Raw genomic sequence first — 24,755 nt, forward strand, 5'->3', positions numbered from 1 at the left:
TTTGCATCTTTGTCCTTTTTCTTTATGCTAACTTTAAGAGTTCATCAGTGAGATTGTTGAATGGTGAAGCGATAACATGCTTAAAAAAATGCTTTTTATTTAGCGTGCACATCACTTGACTTTTTTCATGTTAAAAGGTAAATGAAATGCAGCTAAAAGATATTTAAATATCTTCTGTTAATCCAACGTGGCAACATTATTTACAGCTGCTGGAAAGGAGCCACAGGTTGGACTTGAACCTGGATCGCCCACCTGGAGGACTAGATCCTCTGTGCATGGATCACGTTTTCTTGTTTCCACTTCATAATGTACCTGTGCCCTGACACAGCTCTATAATTAGTGTTTTTGCAGTTTGGTGTGGGACAGCAGGAGTCTTCTCACACGCCATTAGTTTTAACCCCACATAATGCTGCGTGGCTAAAGGGGGAAAACCCTTCAAGCGAGGTTCCACTTAGTGTAATGGAAAAGCTATGTAAGCAATAAGGTGTTCAGCTAATGAATGAGTGTAACTCATGAAGCTTAATTTAGTTAGGATCAACTTTTAAATAATCATTTTAAAGAAATATTTATAGCTATTAATCAAAACTTAACATTTGGATTCATCATTCAAAATTAAAAAAATAGGATATGCAGCTTATTATCATTGTTTTTACCCACAGAAGTTTAGCCTTAGCCTCTGTCTTATTTGAAGTGGCCTACCTAGAGGTGAGAGGTGACATGGGACAATATCAATAAAGACAATATAAAAATATAAAATATAAAATATTATTTGTAATTTAAATGGGTGTGCTTAAATGTAAATGTTGACAGAAGGGAGGTCTATGCTCTTAGTTTTTTTTTCAGAACGTGTTACCTTCCCATTTTGTAAAGTAATGTTCAGAAATTCATGAGTAAGCTAAACGTGAAGCTGCATCCAGCATGTGAGACTATAAAACAGGGTCAGAGGGTTTTCAGCCGGCCCCCTTCAACGTTTCATAAATCACCTGGCCGCACCTTTAGTAAAGCGAGCAGGTGGATATAAAAAAAAAAAACCACAGCAAAATGTAATTGCATCATGTAACCTTGGGGTGGCGCTGATTCCCCTGTTAGCGTCCCGTACACCTGAGGGCTCGCGCGTTAGACACAAAATACAAAACAGGAGCTCTCACTCCGTATACACTTCTTATCCAGTCGTACATCCGCTTTAATGACTTCATATTTTTACATACAAGTTAAAAACATCAGCTGTTTCAATACAATAATTGATACAGTTTGTATGCATGTTGTCATTTTTGTGTGAATCACGTTTCACTCAAGAGCTTTAAGGTGCTGTGTAATAAAGTTTGATTTACCTGCCTATCGTTGCATTATACATCAAACAATACATTCATTTACCTTTAAAAGGGCCTAGCGTGTCTAAAATGGCCTATTCAATAAAGTTTAGGTTTAGGCTTACACAATCTCATGGCTGATTTCAGAGGGTCACGAATATGTGAATGGGAAAACAATTGTGTAAACAAGTCTGTGCCTGGCCATACTGCACATTTTTTCACTAAATACGATCGATTGGTCTAAAAAATATTATAAATTATTCATTATTATAATTATAAAATTATAAATGTGGGTTGTGATCTGTGGTGGTCTCCTGAGGCCAGAGGAGTTGAGAACCTCTGCTCTAAGTGATTAAGTGGAGGTAACAGTTATAGTCTATACCAGTGGTTTCTCATTCTGGGAGGAAGAGTATGAGGGAAGAAGAGAAAAATACACAAACGTACGATTATATAAAACATTCAAGTCTTTAACAAACAAAATTAGAACTATGAATATACATTTAGTCTATATAGTTCATGTTGGAGTTATTTATTTACACATTGCAGCTGTTATATTACCCTTGTTTGTTGTCTACATTGTTTTTTTAAACTGTTGATTATATCCAAGAAATGCTTTGGCAATTTTTGTAAAATGAATTCCAATTATCGCAGATTTATGGTTGCGCGGAATTTAATTGAGTGACGCATCGTCCTTATAGACGATCTTTGCACTGAAGGTAGTTGCCAAAGTTGTGAGTCCCTCAGTCCGCGGACGCGAGCGCGAGCGCTGCCTGCCTGCCTGCCTGTGTGTGTGGATTACACCGGACAGGAGAGAGCACGAGCGCAGCTATCTGTCAGACCTGACAACAAGTAAACCAAGTAGTTTTAAACAAGGTGGTGGATCGACGGGAGACTTTTACAGGACGTGTACCTGGACTGGGATTAAAGGACTATTCCCCCCTCTCTCTCTTCCAGTATATCAAGGTACGTTTGAGACGCTCAGGAATGTGTAGCTTCAAAGCTAATTAGCCAGCTAACGTTAGCGACAGATTAGCTCCAAAAAAAACCAGACACAACTCCGTATTTGAGTTAAAGAAATGTAAATATGACTCTAAAAATCAGACTCAAACCCCTGAGCTGGAAGTGCTCGATGTTTCTAAAATGTTTCAGTGAGTTCTGGGGGATATTGTACAAATATCAGGATTAAGTTTATTAATCACCTGAGAAACTCAAACACCTCTTATAGAGGTAAAGTTCACCTGCTGTCTCACAGACACAGAAATAATAAAAATGGTAATAATAATAATATTAATTAATAATAAGTGTTGTGTACAAGCTGTCAGTGGTGAAAAGGGGGAGGGGGGGGCAAGGTGAAGCAAACCTTTACTGTTTGATCACGTTAAATGAGATGTGACGTCACGGTTAGAGTCCTTTTTAAAAAAAAAAAAAAAAAAAAATTGATTTATTAAAACTGCAGAGTAAATCCCAGCCCAGCATGTTGACATGCTGTTGATTGATCTGTGCACTGATTTATGGATTACTGTGAGCACACAGACAGATCCCTGTTTGAAGTTAAGATACCAAAAAGCAGGTTTTTCTCCAAACCTTTGGATGTGTGAAATATGTTGTATTGATTCCAGATTTGTAACCATTCACTCAACTTCACCATACGATACGATTCTCTCACGATTTGTGCTGTTTGTGAAGTTCTCTGTCTTGTTGTGATATTTTCACTCAGTTTTTTCTTCTTCTTGTTTTAGTCAATACAAGACCAAATCAATACATTAAGCATCAGTTTCAGCTCTATATTTAATGGTCAAAAATAGCCTTTGGTTGTGTCGTTTTATTAACAAGACCCAAATTGACAACCAGCTGTAGATAAGCAATGAGCAGACAGATGGCCTGAGTGGTAGAGAGTCTTCATCATGCTGCGTGTCTTCATCGTTTTTGCTCTCATTCGTCCAATCAGCGACTCACCTTCCTCCTTTCATGGTTTTTTTTTGTGCCTATCACGCCGTGATTTCACGTTTCTCTCCCGTCTGAAGATGAAACCTGCTGAAGGAGTTTCAGCCGGCTGTGGTTTGCATCGAGCGACAGATTGTGGTCTGCACCTCTGGGAGTTGTGTGTTTCGGGGGGGACGTCGTGGTGAGAGGCGTCTTAACTGGGGCAGCGTGCACGTGTGGAGGTCACAAACTGGGTCTGCTGGTTGTTTGAGGTTACACATTTTGAGTTAAAGTTCAGCGTTTGCCTGGTTTGGAGGTGAAGTGGAACAGTGATTGACTTAACTTGTGTTATATCATTATAATAATGATCATGAAGGGGAGGAAGACGAGAAATCCATTTATAGGAAAAACTAGATTCTTCTCATCTGAGATTTTAAATAGATTTCACAACTAACAAAAATCTATTTTTTTCTGGTTAATCAGTCACTCCCTGCTAAGTGCTAAAGCTAACTATTTAACTCGGTGGTATGACAAATAGAGCAGTGTCATCGATGACTGGACTAGATCCTGAAGCGTGGACTGATTCAAAAATAGACTGAATCCAGAATCGAATCGTGAGACGTCCAAAGATTCCCCGTCCTGATGGTCACCATTAAAGGTTCACTCTGTGATATTCACCGATCTTAAACCTGCAGACACCAACACGAGCGTTTAAAAGACACAGATGTTCTTCAGCGTTATGACGAACATGTGGAGCTCCATTCTTCGTTGTTTTCATGTTATACAGAATAGAATTGATTTACCAAAAACGAAGCTACGTTCTTTATGAATCCCAAATAATCCATCAAGTCATAAATAAAGAGACGTAAATAAAAAAAAGAGTTATAACATATTGGATTTATGGATTATTTCTAAACATCTGCAGAGACACTTTAGATTGGATTAACTGTAAAGGCCTGCATGTTCCTCTTTATTACACTCAGTGATGTCAGCTGTTTAAAGGCTCAATGGAGGCAACAAGAGGACACTGATTTATAAGTTTGTCAAAATGATCGTCAATGGCAACCAATAGCTTTATTCACTGCTGGCATAGACAAACCCCGCCCCCCCCAACAAATCAAATCCAGACTTTGCTGTTTCTCTGATGGAGACGTGTTCCCATGACGAGCTGACAGATCTGTTTGTTGTTGTTTTTTTTGCCGTGGAGAGAAAACCTCTTCCCTTCTCTTTATGCGACTCCATAGCTGTGCGTGTGAGTCGACCCGATGCAGAGAAGAAGAAGTGACTCTGTTATGTAACGCATCGACGTTTCCGTGCGACCTTTTTTTTAAAGAGTTCAACCTTTGAAAAAGCCCTCTTCCAAAAATGTTGCTCTCCTTTTTCAGCTGAGGTGGGAAAACCACAGGGTGTGTTTCCTGTACATGTGCTGACGTCGGCACATATTTTTCCAAAACACATCAAATAGTCCAACAGCCCTGGGTGGCTCCCCCCCCCTTCCCCCCCCCCCCCCCCCCCCCCCCCAGTGTGAATCTCCTTACCATCACTTCACATTAAGGTGTGGCTTCTGAATCTGCTGATTGGACTCTGAGAAGATTTGTGCTGTTCACTAAATCGCAGCGCTTAATCTTGACGGGGTTTAGTGAAAGAGACAATAGGCTCGTGTGTGTGTGTGTGTGTGTGTGTGTGTTAAAGGGCATTTGGATAGTGCAACTCATTAAATTGTTGTTGATGAATGATTTTATTGAGAAAGACATTTTTCTGATTAAAATGGTGAAAGAACAAGTCGGAGCGCCGCTGGTGCACGTGTCACATGTACAGAGGATAAGTCCTCCATGCGGGCGACCCAGGTTCGAACCCTGACCTCTCTCTCTCTCTCTCTCTCTCTCTCTCTCTCTCTCTCTCTCTCTCTCTCTCTCTCAAAAACCAGAATCACATTTAGATGACTTTTCTGTTTTTAATTGTTTCACTGGGTTTGATTCTACTTTTGACTCTTTTTTTTTTTTTTTTTTTTTTTACAAAAGTGATTTGTCTCACGTTTTTGCACAGTTGTGTTTTTTCATTTGTTCTGCAGTGTTTTCATATAAACCTGTTGAGAAGCGTTGAAGCTGGTTCACACGGAGACCACACACACGGCGATACATAATCAGAGGTTTCACAGTTGTGTTGTGGTGTCGCGGCCACACGGCAACATCAACACACGGACAGATTTCACTCGCCAACATCCCACCGATCAGACGGGAAATCTCGCAAAACCTCTCGAGATCAAACGGGGTTTTTGATTTCTGGATTCTCCCAGCGTTTCCCCCCGTCACTACGTCACCTCGCTTTCTGATTGATTTCTGACCACACGCCATGAGACACCGGGCCAAAACAATCCAACATGTCTGAGGTCGGAGCGGTCCCGATCTGGGATCAATGTTCCAGCATCAACATGAACTCAGGTCTGACTCTACGACAGGGACTTAAGTCCGTGACGTTCAGCTCCACCTCTTTCCATAAAAGCGCCCGTGGGACATTCGCTGTCGAGCACGGGAGAAAAGGTCACAGCGAACAACGCGACCGCACAGTTTGGGCTTAAACTCCTCGATCCTCGATTGTTCTTCTGCGTTCAGAGCTCTCTCTCTCTCTCTGTCTACACGTCTTCAAAACAAGGATTAGATAGAAATAGGCGTTCTCCCTGTTATGGCGGCCAACTGAATTAGCAGGTCACAGGTTAATCAGTTCATCTGCTCCGTGTATTGTCAGTGTAATCTGTGAATTGGCCTCGGCGGTAGTGTTTGCTTTAATTTGGCTAATGGCCTGTTGTGAGCGGCCCGCGCTTGATTCGGTCAGATTTCCCTCCTCGCCTGTTAGCCCCGATCCATCGAGGTAATCCGCGGTGATATTATCCCTGCAGTCGATGTGACGGGAATAATCCAGGATCGGTTGGCAGATTTCTATTTGTTTAACAGACAGTCGCTAAATGTAAACACTTATGACATGGTAGGATTGGATTAATGCTGCCTAAAGCCTCTTTATATCAACACTTTAAACCCTTTTTTTTTTACGTTAGCTTGAATCCAGTGGCTACGAAAGGAGTGTAGCTGTTTTTGATTCATGTGTGTCGAATGATGTGTTCATACTGGATTCTTCTCGTGATTTATTTTTTTTAGTTTTGTTGTCTCACAACACAGATTTCTTCATTTTCTGTTGTTGTGATGCTTTGCTGTGAACTTTTGAGTTAAAAACCTGCTGAAGTCAAGAGACCATTAAAAGTTTTAAATGTGCTCCCCTTGTGACATCACAATGGGATTAAAATAAATCAATAAATACACTCCCCTCTCCTTATTTCTCCTCCTCCAGCTTAGAGCAAAACTTTTTGCGCAGGTCAGCCATTTTTTATTCTCGCTACAAAGAAGTGATGTCTACGTCGGAAACTCAGGGGGGCGGGGCTTATTGCATTTAAAGAGACACACACACACCGAAACGGAGCGTTTAGAGAGAGCTGGTTTCCACAGGGACACAAAATCTCAACTCTTCAGAAACGGAGCACTCCAGGAAATACACACCTCTTTGAACTCTTTCACCTGGTAGTGGCTGCAGCATTCCTGGAGTCGACTGAGGGCTTCGTCCAACACCTCCACCTGTCAGAAACAGCACACGCAGACGGGGAAGCCTGAGGCTCTTTTACAAGAGCTCATCCCACTAAACAAGTGCTGTAGATGTTGTCAAAATCTTTCTCTGCTTTTTTTTTTCTTTGCTTCTGGTTCTGCTGAAGTTTTTTTTCCTGTAACTTCACTGGAAAAGAGTCTCGTCTCGTCTTTAAAGCGAAGGTTTCACTCCAGCTCTGCCCGCTCCATGTTGTCGGGGTCGGTTGGCTCGTGACTGCGAGAGTTTCTAAATAACTTCAAGGCACTTCAAAGCTGATGTGGCCCTTAAGGTGTGCTGGAGCCTAATGTTGTAAGAGTGTGTGTGTGTGTGAGAGCAGAAAACTATGTGTGCAATTCGATTAATCTCTCGGCTCAGCAGCAACACGCCTCGCTCGCCGCTGAGCTGATATTATCACACGGCGGAGCGGAGAGACTGAGCAGCATAAGTCTAAGACGACCATGTGAGTCATATCACCGTCTGCCCTCCTCACCTGCCGTCTCACCTTATCTGCCGCTCTGAAGCAGAGCTGCCTGTTAAAGGCGATCACGGCTCTTCACTTTTTCTTATTCGCTGCCTCGGGGGAATATTTCACTTTAAACAGACGAGCTGGTTTTTGTGTTTGTTGGAGTTTCTGTCCTGTGATGAGATAGGACAGAAAAGATGACACACTTTTTAAAAACTAATTTAACAAAAAAATGTAAAATGTACTTTTTTTTTTTGTGTCGAAGTTTTAAATAACTGTTGAAGTTTTTGACAAATGTCATTTAGTTGCAGTCTAACTTCTGTGAACGATCGATGCTACATCTGCTTTTTCTTTAATATTCACTTTTTGAACTGCGGCTGCATTTACCAACAACGGAGATGCATTTTATTTAATTTATTTTTTTAAGATTTATTTTGGGTTCTTTTGTGCTTTTATGGGCGAGATAGGAAAGTGGATAGCGATAAATGGGAAAGGAGCCACTCGAACCCGGGGGCCCCGGGGCCGCCCACCTTGAGGACCACAACCTCCATATATGGGACGTGACCACGAACCATTACCAGCACTCCGGGGGAGATGCATTTCTGTAAACAAACTTTACATAATAGTGAAAAAACATCCTTCTAAAATGTTTTTTTTTTTTTTTTTTTTTTGAGAAAATTTGTAGAAATATGTGTCAAATACTCTTTGAAGTTATATGGTTCAACTTAATGTTCAACGTTTGTGGGCTGGGAAATGATTGAAAAATTTTTGTGGAATCTGAAAATGAAAAGAGAGAAGAAAAAAAAGCGTGTTTCCATGGAAGCTAACTTGAGGTCCTTATTGTTTTCTCTGCAGCTCAGGACGCCATGCTTGTTAACGTGGTCATCTTGGGGTGAGCTGCCTTGTGGAGAGTCAGCGGCGTCATGGCGAAGCTGCCTATCGCCCCGGGTCAGGTCTACATCGAGGTGGACTATGACTATGAATACAAGTCCAAGGACCGTGTCATCGTCATCCGCCAGGGAGAATGTTACATGTTGTTGAAGAAAACCAACGAGGACTGGTGGCAGGTGAGAAAAGACGAGGGGACTAAAGCTTTCTACGTGCCCGCTCAGTACGTCCGCGAAGTCCGCAAAGCCCTCATGCCTCCTCCTAAACCCTCGTCTCATCCGCCTCCCGCCACTGGAAACACGCCTCCGCAGAGCAGGAGTGCACCCTGGCTGAAGCCCACCAATCTGGACCTGGGACTCCACGATCAGCCCGCCGAGAATCTCCACAGACACGAGTCGAGCTATCGCCGCTCGCCCTCCGCGCAGACGGCCTCCTCCGGTCACTTCAGTCCCCCGAGTCAGCGCAGGAACAGTAACAGCTACCAGCCGCCCACCACTCCCACCGAGCACGAGCAAGCTCTGGCTGACATCCTGGTCCACGGCGGAGGAGCCCAGCCCGCCCTCAGAGGGGGATCCCTGCCCCGATCCCGAGCTCGATCCCCAGACATGGTCCGAAGGCCGCTGGACGTGGACAGCACCCAACACTGTGACTCGGCAGGGGAGGAAAGACGCACCAACGACTCGGAGTCAGGAGACGAGCTGAGCAGCAGCTCCACCGAACACCTCCAGGTAAAGTCCTCCTCAATAACACCTTATTGTTGAATAGTTTTAACGAGTGGGAAGCTTTTTGTGTCTGAAGCCCGAGGTCCACCTGGCGTGCACGCTCATGCTGTCTCTATGACGACGACAGATGTATGGCCGACACTGCTCTGTTGTTGTTTTTTTACTGCATGTTTTGTATTTGAGTTTTTTTCTGATGCATGGAGCAATGGGGATGTGGGTACAAGACACGAGCTGTGAGGACACGTGGAATATCTTTTATTTTGAAAAGTGAAATGTGGCTTCCTGAAACGTTGAAAGATTTTCCCTCCAAAGCGATCGAAGCGGCTGCACGAAAAAGTCGAAGCGCTTTTTATTAAAAAAGAAAAGAAGAGAACAGAAAAACGTTTATACTAATTTTACGTTTACAGTGACGCCTTTTACGGAGTGTTTTTTTTTTTTCTTTCTTTGGAGCTCTTTGCAGCTGAACAGTGAGTGCTTAAAGTTGACCTTAATCTACTGAGGTGCAGCTTCGCTCTCCGAGGCTCGATGAGCTCATTCTTCTTCTTCTTCTTCTTCTTCTTCTTCTTCTTCTTCTTCTTCTTCTTCTTCTTCTTCTTCTTCTTCTTCTTCTTCTTCTTCTTCTTCTTCTTCTTCTTCTTCTTCTTCTTCTTCTTCTTCTTCTTCTTCTTCTTCTTCTTCTTCTTCTTCTTCTTCTTCTTCTTCTACTCCTCCTTCTTCTTCTTCTACTCCTCCTTCTTCTTCTTCTACTCCTCCTTCTTCTTCTTCTACTCCTTCTTCTTCTTCTTCTACTCCTCCTTCTTCTTCTTCTTCTTCTTCTACTACTTCTTCTTCTACTCCTCCTTCTTCTTCTTCTTCTTCTTCTACTCCTCCTTCTTCTTATTCTTCTTCTTCTACTCCTCCTCCTTCTTCTACTCCTCCTTCTTCTTCTTCTTCTTCTACTCCTCCTCCTCCTTCTTCTTCTTCTTCTTCTTCTACTCCTCCTTCTTCTTCTTCTACTCCTCCTCCTCCTTCTTCTTCTTCTTCTTCTTCTACTCCTCCTTCTTCTTCTTCTACTCCTCCTTCTTCTTCTTCTTCTTCTTCTACTCCTCCTTCTTCTTCTACTCCTTCTTCTTCTTCTTCTTCTTCTTCTTCTTCTTCTACTCCTCCTTCTTCTTCTTCTTCTACTCCTTCTTCTTCTTCTACTCCTTCTTCTACTCCTCCTCCTTCTTCTTCTTCTTCTACTCCTCCTTCTTCTTCTTCTTCTTCTTCTACTCCTCCTTCTTCTTCTACTCCTCCTTCTTCTTCTTCTACTCCTCCTCCTCCTCCTTCTTCTTCTTCTTCTTCTCCTTCTCCTTCTCCTTCTTCTTCTACTCCTCCTTCTTCTTCTACTCCTTCTTCTTCTTCTACTCCTCCTTCTTCTTCTTCTACTCCTCCTCCTTCTTCTTCTTCTTCTTCTTCTTCTACTCCTCCTCCTTCTTCTTCTTCTTCTTCTTCTTCTACTCCTCCTTCTTCTTCTTCTTCTTCTTCTTCTTCTACTCCTCCTCCTCCTTCTTCTTCTTCTTCTTCTTCTTCTCCTCCTCCTTCTTCTTCTTCTTCTTCTTCTTCTCCTCCTCCTCCTCCTCCTCACTCATGAATACTGTACTTTTACAGTTTGTGGACTTTTGACCAAATGCCAGCCTGAGAACGTCATAAATACCCTTCTGACTGTCCTTTAGTAAACAGTCACCACGATTGCTTCACAGGTTTTTACTTGCTGCAGCTTTTCTGTTTTTTTTTTTTTTAACTTAATCTCCATATTTGGGTTTGTTCGTCGACTTTAAGCTCATTTGTTTGTTTATTGATGAACTCTTCTTGCTCTTGTCGGTTTTATAAAGACTCTGTGTTAAAACGTTTTACAATCCTATTCTTACTTTTTACCTGTTTAACAGAAACATAGGATAAATATCAGGGAGGATGTTCATAGTTTGAACAGTAATCTCTTAAAGGGGTCTGCTGAAATCAACTAAACGTATCCATCATGGATGAACTTAATCTAAAAGGATAGATTGTATTTTTTTCACTGATCGTACTGAACAGATTTACGTTAATAACTCGTGACCATTGGGCCAGGACTCTTCACTTCCTGATTTCAGGGTGATTCATCCCACCTCACAGGCGTGACCCATGAATCACTTTCAGGTGTTGTAAAAGGTTAGCACATACAGTTTTAAAGTCCCCATATATTATTCTTTAACAGAAGTCCGGACCACAAAGGAGCTACACCCCCCCCCCCCCGGTCGGTTCAGTGTGCTGTTTAAACTGCTCGAGTGAAAGGTCAAAATAGTAGTCAGGCTTGTTTTGTTAATGGAGACAAACTGCACAGCTTTGTCTCAGAGTGAATGCTCTGTGATTTTTCTCCGTGTGCTGCCACTTGATATGCAGGTTCAAGTCTTACAACAAGGTCACAGTGCTGATGTGTTTCTGAGAGAGAAGTGTAAAGATAGAGAGACTTTTAGAAAGTTCCTCATGACTTGATTTCTGAGGTGCAGAGCTGTAAACTCCTGCAGATATTGTGGACGCTCCTCCTCGTGAGCTAACTTACGCTAAAGCTAAAACACAAACTCTTAAAGGATTAAATATGGCAGACACAGAATGAAGGATGTGAAGCAGTATTGAAAGCGGACCAGCGACTGTTTTTGTTTCCTGATCCAGGCGGTCGACTTTCCTCTCGTTGGCTTGAAGCTGGTTGCAGTACAGAGGATGTCGACGCACCGTCATCAAAGTGTTTGATCAGTTGTTTAAATGAGGCGTAACGACATGTTCTGTATCAGTTTCCTGGACCGTGACCTTCGTGTACATGACAGAACTGTCAACAAACATGGCCGATCGTTGTTTGGTCAGGTGGACACACACACACACACACACACACTCACACACACACACACACACACACACACACACACACACACACACACACACACACACACACACACACACACACACACACATAGAGTGGTGATGTGAGACTCTCCCAGTTTTCAGTGCATCACTTGTTTGTTTTTCCTGTAAGCCGTCTTTAAACATGCACAGCTTTCCCCTCCTCTGTCGCTGTGTCTTCACGTCGACACTCTTAAAGTCCGTCCCTGTTCGAGCTGATTCAAGAGAGATAAATAGTGGATTTTTAATCAAGATAAAGAGGAGTGAACAACAGACCAAAGCAGCTGTGTAAATGTTGTCTGTGTTCATCCAGCTCAATGCGTCTGTAGTAATGACTGCAGAGCTGCTTCTTATCAGCGACCCTGGACCCCACACTTTTATCCTCCAGGCTTCATTCCTATTGGACGTTTCTTTTCAGTCTGTGATGTCATCAGTTTGTTGATCGGTTGGTATTATTTTTGTCCTGAAATGAGTATTGATCCCATTGTCAATAACGAGATGCCGCTCAATTCGTGTTGATGGTATCTGAGGGACTGATTTAGATTAAAAATAAAACAAAAAAGCAAAGTCATGTCTTCAAATGAATCCGGATTATCATTCATGTGCGACGTGCCATCGATGCTTCTTTGGAAAATGTCCGATACTTGGGATGGACGTTGCGTCCCTGTGAAACAGATGTTCCCCTCCAGCTTCTGTCGAGGTCTCAAGTGTGTTTTAATTTTCTGCTTCACTGCACCGCCTCCTTCTCCTTTTTCTCCAGGATCCTAAAAACACCACAACACCAGATACTGTTTGCTCTGAACGTTAGACAAAATCAGTTTGGGATATTTTTTCTGTCAGCATCAAATGTCCAATTTTTAAATCCTGACTTGTTCTCCTGCGGTCATGTGATTTAAAGGCAGGGTTGGTATTTTTCTCCAGATACTGTTTTCACAGGTTTTTGTTGAAGTTGTCTTTAGGTCCTGAGAGAGATTAGTAACCTGTATTCTCTGAAAAAACAAACAAAGAGAGCAGTTTGTAAGTCTGTAAAAACTTCGACCAATGTCTGCCAAGAGGTACCAATCTGATGAACCAATCACACGCCTCCATGTCTCCCTGCTTGTTCTCTACCCACTTCTGGACCAATGGCGCTTGTGCATGTAAGTGAGGGGCGTGGCTTTTGAAGGAGCACAGAGGGGAGGGGGTGTAGATGGAGCACTGAGGGAATGCTACTTTCAAAAATCTACCGACCGTCCCTTTAATCTTTAAACTTTGATTTTAAGTGATTGCACCCGTGTGGAGGAAGTGTAAAGATGCCATTTAGACTTCATCTACTTCCTGTTTAGCTTCATATTTAGAAAATAAACACTTGTGAAGCATTGCTCCTCTGCTTGGGAATAAATACAGCAATCTCTCCTGAATCCAGGGCGTCGACTTCATGATACAATATGCTAACCCATCGAGTCAATCCGATTGAAGAATTGTCTTTTGCATGCATTATATAACACGTCAACCTGAACAAAGCCAGGTTTAATTCACCTGGTTTCCTGTCACAAATCCCTCTGCTGTGTTTCTGTTATTTACCCTCCACTGTGACCAGAGTCGCTTGAACAAACGCTACACAAGAGAGTGACCATTTGGAAGGTGGCGGGTGCAAATTTCCAACCCTGCTCTGTATGTTTCCAGAGTATCTGCAACTTTTGAGAAGCTCAGGCCCCTTCAAAGTCTGTAACAATAATAATAATAATAATAATAATAAAGAAAAAAACAGGTCTTTTTTTTTAATATCTCGAGCATGTCGGTCAGCTGTTTTTACTCTTTGTCTAAGTCTGCTTAGCGGCTCACATTTCGGCTGTGATGCATTTAAGAGCATGCACCTCGAGGACCCCCCCCCCCCTCCCCTTGATAATGGTAATCAATAACAGCCTCTGAACCCTGCAGACTCCCATCACTCTTTATGGCAGCTGTAATCAACTAAAACCCTCTAATGACTCTCGGCAGGATGACGGATGTGAAGGAAGCGCTTCCCCATTTCTTTGATTGCTTTGTGAGGCAGGAAGTTGATTCGGCACACCGTCACACCTTGTTGTACGTTTATGTAGCTGAGCACACCCACGAGCGATAATGCAACTCTTGCTAGTGTAATAAGTAACGTATTAATCCGCTCGTTCATTCATTCACACGGGTCTCTAACAGTTGGACGTCACACACAGGCCATGTGCTGTAACTCTGCCTCGTTAAAAAGCTGATTACATCACAACGTTGGCGGGGACTCACGACGCTCTGCAGGATTATTTACACACTTAATCATCCTCTCTTTCAGGGATCCCAAATTGTTTTCGTGCTGATGACCCCCCAGATGAAAACAGAATAAACACAGCATTGCAATTTGTTAAGAATTTTAATGAAGCATGAATAAATTACCTCTGAGCACGTTTTTGTTTTTCTTTCTTAAAGCCCGTCACATTGACCCAGTTTATAATAAATTCATCTTTTAATTTGCTACCTGGAAAACGTCTCTGGAGCCTTTGCTCAAGGGCCGCTGCCCTGATGCTAGATGTTGACAGACGTTGATGCTGCCTCTTATTGGACTGCTCTTAAGCTGCACAGATACCGAGGTCGTCTACGACCTTCAGTTTTTTTTTTTTTAACACTTTTATTTTTATTAATTTTACTTACAACAAATGAACAAATTCAACGAGACAGAAAGAGAAAATAAATAAAAATAAATCAGCACATTCAAACAAGTGCCATAAATACTTCGAGCCTGTTGGAAGAGTGAAGTTTATTTGCTCCGTCAACTTGTTGTTGTTTTTAATAAAGCTGTTATGTTGACTGAATCTTCTGATATGTTCTTCTACTGTTCTTACGTATATCAGGAGACCAAGGCAAGTTTCTACCTCTGGTGGTTTTATGCTACTTCAAACCAATAATCAGATGGTTTGGTAGAGTGAAGGTCAGGGTTCGATTCCCCGGCTCCTGCAGCCACATGCCAGCCAATGTTTCCTTGGGCAAGACACTTAAACCCCAGGTTGCTCCTGCTGCTTATTCTGCGGTGTATGAACGTCTATGAATGAGATTAGTTTCAGATGGTGACTTCACACAGCAGCCATCAGTGTGTGAGCGTGTCAAAGCGCTTTGTGTAGAAGTCACCCAACAAAGGTCAATGGCCGACGGTCGACGCAGCGTCTAGCGGCTCTTTTCTGTTTTTCCAACGTTTGCTTCTAAATAAAGTCAGTCAAAGACACAATGCGACCCCCGGCGTGCTGCGTCTCTTTTCTTTTCTTTCTGCGTCTAATCTGAGCCGGCCACGTTTCCTGCCAGATTGTTTTAGTGGATTACAATCGGTGACCTTCTTTCTCAGACCTCTTTGTCTCACATCTGGGTCAGCGTTCAGTAAACCGCAAGACTTTGTGACGTCCTTTTTGTTTATGAGGCTTCATGACTTCACTGCACAATGTTTCCTTCTTAATCGAGTCGCTGTTTGGTTAAATGAAAGACGCCGAATGAACGCCGTCAATGCTTCTGTTTGGACTGAGTGTCTTCTGTGTAGGATAGAAACAGGAAGCAGGACATTCAAAGCATTTCAGTCCAAATATTGTTTCAAAGTGAGATGAGAAGTTCCCGTTCATTTTTCTGTATCTGCTCCGAAGTTGGTTTTCCTTAAAAGCCTTGAAGCACCGATTTTAAAAGTGATAAAAATCGTTGTCGTAATTATTATCTCAGTTTTACGTCGGGATGTATTTTTTGGATTTGAGTCCCGACGTTGATTCATTTTAAAGGAAAAACCAACAGCAGTTAATTTTGGAGTCAGCGGGGAAGTCTCAGAGGAGTCGTGCACAGCGTGGTGATGCCAGTGTTTGTTCTCGTTCTCAGTGTTATGAAGCAGTCCTCGGGGCTTCATAGTACTGCTGTGTAATGTTCTCCACCTGGGACACAAACACTGGGAGCTCCAGGCGGTCTGGCAGCTGACCCGCTCTGTGCGTGTCACTGTGTGTTTGGCTGTTGTGTAACCGAGCAGAGGAAAGAGGGGGGGCAGCTCTGACACCGTCTCTCTCTCTCTTTCTTTTTTTAGTCTCACTCCTTTTCCTTTCGCCTCGATTCAAAACTCACCTGCTCCTCCAACGTAACCCCCCCCTTTTGAAGCCTTTCACTCGACGTAAACGCTGCAGAGACGTCCAGTTTATACACAGACAAAATCCTCCATGTTTTCAGCTCTGCGTGTGCAGAAAGGGGCAACACATTCAAAACCACCGTGTTATTATACGGGGGCGACGCCTTCACACATCGTTATGTAGTTAAGTTCCTGAAGATCATCTGAAACACTTGTGCTGGAGCTCATGGCTGATTTGAACACAGCTGTACATTCAGTCCTGCTGGTGGAGCGAGGGCACGGCCTGCAGAGCAGCAACAACTATTGATTTTTACAGGCAAGTGAAAACGTGTGCATCATCTGATGACATGTGCCGGCTCCGTGTGTCCAGCAGACGTGATTTTTTTCGACGCGTTAGATAACGTTGGCACCACATTTATCATTTTCCTTTTAAAACTCATCGTTCTGTGTTTAAAGCTGCCGTGCCAGAGAGGAAATGTCGGGAATGACGCGCAGCAACAAGGCCGAGGTCAGAATCGACTCATGGCCGCTGTGACGAGGACTGCAGCGTCTGCACATGTTGCACCCGACATAACAGCTCGGCTATAAAAAAATAAAATAAAAAAAAGACAGTAATTGAATAGTGCAGTGTCTGACATGGAGGCAACACACTCTGTCCCAGAACAAATTTGAATGTCTTAAATTCAGCATGTCTGCAGATTGAAAGCCAGTCTTGACTTCTAGAATAATAAAAATAATAATAATGAATGACATGGACAAAGCTGCTGTGCGATGTGTGGATCAGTTTTTATATACGTCCTCTTTAAGGAGGCGAGGAGGCATCTGAATGATGGAAACAGATCTGTTGTGTTCATCAGAATGAATTTACATGTGAATAGGAGAGTGGGAGTTCTGTCAGGAGATCGTGAAGATGTTCAGCTTTTAACGCCGGTGACGGGAAAAGATCATGTGATCGCGTTTCCTCCCCCGAGGAGGAGGGACAGTTATCACTCTTTGATAGTGATTATAGGGGATCATCCAGTATGAACTGTAACTCTTCCCTGTACGACTTCTCCTTTGATTACAGACAAAGATGAGTGTGTGTGTGTGTGTGTGTGTGTGTGTGTGTGTGTGTGTGTGTGTGTGTGTGTGTGTGTGTGTTCAGTGGGGGCAGGGGGCACAGTGTTCCTCACTTTACAGAGCTTTTCTTAATCCCTCTGGGAGTTTCAATTGGATATTTGTGTAACTGTGTGCGTGCGTGCGTGCATGCATGCATGTGTGCGTGCATGTGTGTGTGTGTGTGTGTGTGTGTGTGTGTGTGTTCAGCTGCAGCGTCCTGCATTGTGTGTCGTGCACAGTGGCATTATGGCATTAGGGGAGAGCAGGTCAAGCAGTGTGGCGGCTCGGAGAGAGAGCGAGCATCAATGAGCTCTGTACTCACTCTCTCTCTCCCCTCCTTTCTCTCTGTTTATGTAAGGGCGTGTGAGTGAATAACACTCTGTGTGTGTGTGTGTGTTTGCGTGTGTGTGTGTGTGTGTGTGTGTGTGCAGCCCCCCCCTAGAGAGTGTGACATTATCTGGTCTAACCACAGTGAGATGTCAGTCAGGGAGCGAGTTTGTGAATAGGCAGCGGCTGCTGTGTTTCTCTGCATCATCATCATCATCATCATCATCGTCGTCGTCGTCGGTGTCCTCATCAGCACTCGCCGGCGACGAGCCCTCGCAGCTCTGCAGCGGCAGCTCGGCCACAGGACAGCATGTACCCAGATGAGAGTGAGACGGTAAGACAGCTTCTTTCTGCGTGCACGTCTGCTGGCAGCCACAGCACAAAAAGCAAACGCTTCAGACGCCTCGCACTCTGCTCATCTGCTCGTGCAACTCAGGCACCGTGTGTTGCCAAGTCGCAACACCACTCTGCATATCGGAGTGAATTAAAGTGATGCGCTGCATGGCAACTATTGTTTCAAGTGCAATTCATCATAGAGCAGGAAGCCTTCGCAGGAAGCACGCAGATGTGTGGATGTTTGTTGCTCTCTAGATAGATCTGTAAATACAGGGTGGATTGTTATTGTTGTGATACACACACACACACACACACACGTATATGTGTGTGTATGTGCTGCGTGTTCTCTGTCATGAAAGCACAGAGTGTTGATCTCTAAAGTTTGCCTTTAAGCCCCACATGTTTTCTCCTGCGTCAGTACAATCTGATTCTTTATTGTTCTCAAAGTTTCAGTGACGACTCAGCAGAAGCACAGAGACGACACAATGTAAAAAAAACCAGCAGCTGATCTTGCAGCTTTTTGCTGGAAGCTCGGGGCACAAACTTGGTGTTTTGTTCTCCAGTCGTTCACGGCGAGCGAGCGCTTTGCTCAGATCTATAACGTCGATTGGTTTGAAGCTGGGCTGCTTTCTCGCCAGAGGTGAGACACGGGGAGGTTTGAGACGTTTTGAGACGGGACGGCTAAAAGGACGCACTAAGCACTCGCCATGCTGCGTGTTACATAAGCGCTGGCTACGTAACATTTGTTTGGACAGCTGGCTGGTGAGACGAGCTCGGGGCTCGAGGAGGAGGCTGCAGCAGACTGGAGTGATATTTACTTTATTTCACATCTGCTGGATCTGTTTGGTTTTTTTTATGATTGAGAGAAAAGATACAGAACTCTGCATGTTTGGTAACTTTTATCACTGAATACAGACTGATGCAAACTCTCAAACACTCTTTAGTAGTTTCATGTCAAACACTCTGTTTAAGAAGCTGTGCACTGTTCATCCTTTTGTTTTAGGCATTTATTACCAACTGAAGTTCAATAAAAAAAAAAACTTTATTTGTTCCCCGGTAGATTCAAAGGCACACAGAGCAGTAAACCACTAAACATGTAAACAAAGATAAAGAGTCAAAATTTAAGTACAAAGTTACAAAATGTTAAATATAGTCAACAAAAACGAAGAAAATATAGAAAATAAATAAATCAAATAATAATAAAGAAAATATAGTCAACAAAAAAGATTTTTTTTGGGGTTTTTTTCAGCCTCGGTTAGCAGTTTGTCAACTCTTGTTTTTATTAAAGACCTTGAAGCTGAGCTCATGTACAGAGGTGATAGTCGGGGTTCGAGTCAGCCTCGGCCCCCCCCTCTCTCTCTGCTCCCAACATTTCCTGTCTCTCTTCAGCTGTCCCATCCGATGAAGGCCCAACAGATGTCTTCACTGGGAAGTTTTTAGGCTTTCGGACGCTGAGAGAGAATTCAGAATTTCATCCTTGAAATTCAGATTTAATGTGGAAAAAAAAAAGTAAAAGTCAGTGCTTCTAAAACCTCTGAGGGTCTGGAGGGTCACTCCATACCTGCAAACACACAGAAGATAGATTTGGTTGAGTGGCACATTACCTTTGCAAAACATCAAGGTTGTGTTTTTTTTGTCTCCTCCGTGTCTTCATAAACCTTCGACATGAAAACGAGACATAAGACAAACATCACCATGTCCCCTCGTTGCTCGAGTTAATCATCTCTCTGAAGCTCCAGCAGGGCGGCTGAAGCAAACACAAAGACAAAGACGTCCTTTCTTCCAGGAAAGTCTCGCACACGACAGACGAGCACACTTTTATTACGACTGGACCTGGAGATTATCACACGGTGCAGTGATTACTGTCTTTGACGTGAACACGCTGCCTGGGAGAGGAGCGAGTCTCGACACAGGAAATGGGGAAAAAAAAAAAAAAAAAAAAAGAGTAGATTCCTGAAGTTTATTCAAAAACAGATTTTGACCCCATGAATCATTTCGTACGGAAAATAGAATCAGAATAGATACATCAAAACACCAAGAATAGAAATCCAATGATGCACACACACACACACACACACACACACACACACACACACTCTTCCATAAAGAACACGCTCGGTGATGAGTTCATCTTTTTTCGGTCGTCGTGAGGAGGAAACTGACGCTCATGTTTGCAGCCATGTCTTCACAATCACGATGATGAAGACCTAACGTTCCTGCTCCGAGCTCGCGCCGAGTGTCTCATGTCACTGATGAAAGGTCAAAAGGTCAGTGGGGGTCGTTGAGTTCAGCTCAGGCTGGTTTTATTCCCCGCAGCTCAAAGGTCACAGGATAAAGAAAGCAGTCTTATGAAGTGGTCGAGGATCAATGACGGGATCATCCCAGCTTAAAGATTTGTTCTAGATCTTACCGTGTGCGACATCCAGGCCTCGCCGCCTGATTTGTCAGTGAAATGATAAGCATGAATTCATGTTTAATGACATCAGATGTGATGATAGTGTGGCTTTGATCCTGTTCAGGGGATGAAAAATGCTCCTGATCTCGCCTCTTCTTTTGGCCTGATCTTGTTCTTTCACCTCGCTGAAGAGCCAATCAGATATTTCCTCTCATCAGAAGATGAGATGTAACTTTATTGATCCCCAATGGGGGAAATTCGGGCGTCGCAGCAGCAGCAGTACAGAATGGGGAAAAAACAGAGTCAAAACTGAATTTAAATAGTAACGTAACATCAGTGTGAACACACACACGGCACACTTGAGCTAATTATGCAACAATGACCCAGACGTGGAAACACTCTGGAGTCTATTTCAAATCCGTCTGCACCACACGGCCTCTCCTCCTCCTCCATGTCATCATGTGCAGGCTGACGACTCCTCCTCCTTCAGTGGAGTGGACTCACTGCCTCGGATGATTTACCGTCTGCACATCCACACGCCGCGCCCCGGTTTGAAACGGGACATGAAAACTCAGGCTGAACCAACTGAATGGTTTTCGAGTCCTTTTGTCTTTCTTCATAGCTCAAGGCTCATCTACAGCTTCAAGTTCAAACCGGGCTCCGCAGGTTTTTGTACTTCAAACCACAATGAAGCAACAGTCCCCAGTCTGTCTGCGCAGACTGGGACTGAGCTGTTCACAGACAACAAAGGACGGACAAAGATTATTGCACAGTCACGCTGGGAAATGATCCGCCGCTCCGTCAGCTCTCCTATCAGCCCATCTCCTGCAGGATAGAAGCTCCTTAACTTCCTGTCTGCACCCGGCCCAGCAGACAATTCACTTTCAGATGAGATTGACTTCCTCTCGTGAAGCACTTCAAGTGTTTATCAGAGCACATCCGAATATACTATTCCACATTATCCTTTGTAATATTCTGCTGCTGCGTCACTCTCTCTTTTAATGCCCTTCATTCCCACAGGGAATATATCTGCTCCTGACTGGTTCAACTGGTTTAAGTTGAGCAAGCTCTGTGAAGTCAGGAGACTTTTGTTCGTTAGCCAGCGTTCAAGACCAGCAATACAGGTTCTGGACCAGTAAATAGACTAGCTATTCTGGATGAGGAGAAATGCCAAAGACAGTTTGATTTATGTCGCTGAGCCTGTGTGCTGTCAATCAGAATCAAACCCCACCGTACCTCCTCGTTGTTTCGATTCGTCCGTGAGCCGGGACGTCGCCTCTCTGTGCACAGCTCTCATCGTAGGAGGATCTTTAAATGAAAATTATCAGGACTCTGTTGAGGATTGTCGGCGGGGGGGGGGGGGGATCAGGCCCAAAATGGTCCTTATTTGAGTTAATTCTTGGGTGACATACAGGGAATAAATGCTGCTGTTGACGAGACACGAGCTCTGTTTCATGCACAGCTTTGACTGCCCGGGGAACGTCTCTGATTTGTCAAATAAGACGATCTGTGTTTGGAGAGCAGGAGGCTGAAACGCTGCTGTTTGACGTCACGTGCTTGTTCCCAATCAGCCTTGTGTCTTTCATGGAAAAAAACAACAACAACAAAACGAGCTCTTATCAGATTGTTCCTACAGTTTTGTGTCACGGACCTTTCTGTAAAGAAAACAAACCCGTATCTCTGAATCCCAATAACCTCCGCTGTGCTGCATTTCTTCTTTTTTTTACAACTTAAAATGGAGTCGCTCTTCGTGGACGTTTGATCAGTTCAGGTTTGAAGACATGCTGGACGTTGCAGTCCTCTCCGGTGTGTGTGTCTCTTACCTCTCTGCTTATCAGAGTGACCTTGCAGGATTTGCATGGTCATCGCAGTGATCACAGCCAGGCGGTCTCTGTCGAAGACTCATCGCCACACGCTGCTTCATCCGGGGAGTGGAAGGAGAAAAAAAGTGCCAGGAGTCATTTTCTAAAGACAAGTCTCAGCAGCCCGCGTGCTTCCAGCTTTTTATCAACCTATGTTTGACTTCACTGTTTATTCAGGCTGCTTCCTCGGATCACACTGCTCCTCATACATTTAGCTCTGAGAGCTTTTTGGTCGTCGTCTGTTGATAACTTAGCGGCCCCACTTTTTTTATCCAACAAAAAAACAAGATGGCTAAAAGTCTGTGGACGTCGTGCAGTAGATGTGTGATTCTTTCAAATCTCAGAATTTGCTGGCAGACCTTAAATATTATTATATGATATATTTATTATATTATATTATTGTTTAAGCAGGTTGGTACCTTTAGAAACACAAAGTGAGAATCTCTCTCTCTCTCTCTCTGATTTCTGACTCGATCCATCATCCTGTCTCCAGTATAAAGACACAAAAGTTAATCAGAAATATTTTGAACACGATAACCGATGCTAATTAAACCTCAAAAACACTGAAAGGTCCAAACCTGTATCTTTTTTTTAACACTGAAGTGAAATAAATAATCCAGTCAGGTTTCTTGTAAGCGAATAAAAGTTCAATCACTCCTTCATCCTCAAAAAACTACAAACATGTTGATTGCATTTCCTCCTCTGTAAACAGCAGTTTTAATCCTGCCTGCCGCCCATAGAAGCATCATCAGGCCTGTGTGTTTTTACAGCACAGAGTGTCTCTTTATTCACTGGATATCGCTGATGAATCCGGCTCATGGTAAGCTTCCCTTTCTCTTTCAGCAGTCTTTTTTTTGAAAGTAGAGGTTCTGACACGCCACGGGCCGAGCGAAGGATCGTCTCTAACCAGGAGGCTCCCTCTGTCTCTCCCACATACCTGCTCTTTAACTCTCCTCTTTTAAGAGGTGAGCTGTCCAGGCATGAAGGAAACTGGGACACGTGGCCTCTCCTCTGTAGCTGGAGGAGCTGAGAAGTATTTGATTTTTTTTTTTTTTCCTCTATCTCTTCCCTGCATTCCTCAAGGCGTGCAGAGGTGCATGGACAGGTTGATACAGGATCTCCTGGTGTTACAAAAGCGAACAAAACGCCCCGAAAAATCCAACGACGGCACGTCTGACAGTGACATCATCACTGAACAAACCCACCTGCTGTGTGATGTTGTCTCCTCCCTCACTACGTGATGATCTGTGACACGCTGCAGCACGGAGGAGGTTTCTTTTGAGGAGCGGGGATTCTGCGCCTCGGTTTCTTGTCGCACTGATTGACTCCGGTTGTTCATTATTTTCTCATTACTGAGCAGCAATTATTTTTACACCGTTGTTGACCTGGTGCAAAGACTGCGGGGGGAATATTTGGGCACATTGTCAAGCTTAATTACACTCTGTGCTTTCTCTAATTGCTGTGTCATTTTGGCGTTGCGTGCCGCTGCTCTGCATGGCAATTAACGGCCTCCTCTCGGCTCGTTTGTAAAACTCTGTGTTTAACTGCTGGTTCAGACCTGCAGGCGTCGAGTGTCTCGCTTCTGCAGCTGATCATCACCATCCCGTTAGATTACAAACCACTGATTGTTTTATCTCCTAAAGAATACCTGAACATGATGAAATGTAACCGTTTATAAGTTTGTTAGTATCTTTTTATGTTCTCATCATCGACATTCAATCAGTCAACTTTATTGTTCAGTTTGACTTGAAACACCTCCGACACTGGAAACATCCTCTGAGGGAGTCCTGTCCTTAAACACACAGGTAGCATCCTGTTCATAGATTCACTTCACATTCAGTCCCGTCATTGACCTTGAGTTGAGCTTCACATACTCGGACATCGATAGTTTGAATCTTTTCTCAAAGCAGCGGAGAATCTTTGTTTTGTCCAATCAGCAAGAACGTCCTCCGTGAACGTCATCCCAGCTGACTTAATCAGGCCCGCTGCTGCTGCTGCGCTGACCTCTTAAAGGTACAGTACGCCTAACAGCCCAAGTGATAGAAATAGATATAGAGCTGAAGAGTTAGCAGCTTGTGATGACTCAGTGTCTTTGGCGTGTCTGTGTGTCTCACATCTAGTAAGTGAGAAAGAGAGAGAGAGAGAGAGAGAAGACACCTCCAGCCCAAAATGACATCAGGGTTTGTTGTGATTGCGTCATCGCTCTCCCTCTGAGGTCACACAGTTACAGTCATCTTTTCCTTTCTGGGTTCTGTCGTGATTGGTAGCATCTGTTAAAAAAGAAAAAAAAAACCTCCCCTTGTGTCATGTCTCAGGCGTGTGTGTGTGTGTGTGTGTGTGTGTGTGTGTGTGACGACGTAAAGTGTTTCCATTATTTGTGAAATCACGTAAAGCTGTCTCTTCTCTCTCAGAGCTTTAAATGCACAACATCTTTAACTTCCGACTCGCTCTTTAAAGTCCTCCACTCGTTCATCCCAGGTTGGAAATATTCATTCATCAAACTCCTTCATGAGTGTACCGGCACCTCTGAGTCACTGAACAGTTCATGGAGCAGCTCTGGATGTAGCCACCCTCCCTGGAGCTGCGTCCGTCGCTCGCTCGCTCGCTCGTCAGCGCCGTCGGCATTTGACTCGTCGCGCCCACATTCGACCTCACGGCCGTCATGAACCCTCGGAGGAAAAGAATACGGCTTTTCATGAGTCATAAAGTGGGAGGGAACTGGTGGGCATGAAACTGAAGCTGTGTGACCGATGGAGGCTTGGTGTTTGTAATTACTGCTGCAGGTCTGAGGAGCTCCAGATGTGCGCTGAACA

At 43.8% G+C, this 24,755-nt stretch overlaps 1 protein-coding gene across 3 annotated transcripts in view; it reads left to right on the forward strand.

The window, feature by feature from the left end:
• Positions 1-1,995: 1,995 nt before the first annotated feature.
• LOC306826352 (rho GTPase-activating protein 12-like) overlaps positions 1,996-24,755 on the forward strand; it is a 50,102-nt gene continuing 27,342 nt past the window's right edge. For 2 of the 3 annotated variants that reach the window (XM_079347611.1, XM_079347612.1), the window contains exons 1-2: positions 1,997-2,273; positions 8,182-8,942. In XM_079347611.1, the coding sequence (XP_079203737.1) occupies positions 8,250-8,942 (693 nt within the window). In that variant the 5' untranslated portion in view covers positions 1,997-2,273; positions 8,182-8,249. Of the gene's footprint in view, positions 2,274-8,181; positions 8,943-24,755 lie in introns of all 3 variants that reach the window. The other variant, XM_079347610.1, reaches the window with a different exon arrangement.

Source organism: Symphodus melops, assembly GCF_947650265.1.
Source record: "Symphodus melops genome assembly, chromosome: 7".
NCBI classification, from domain to species: Eukaryota; Metazoa; Chordata; class Actinopteri; order Labriformes; family Labridae; genus Symphodus; species Symphodus melops.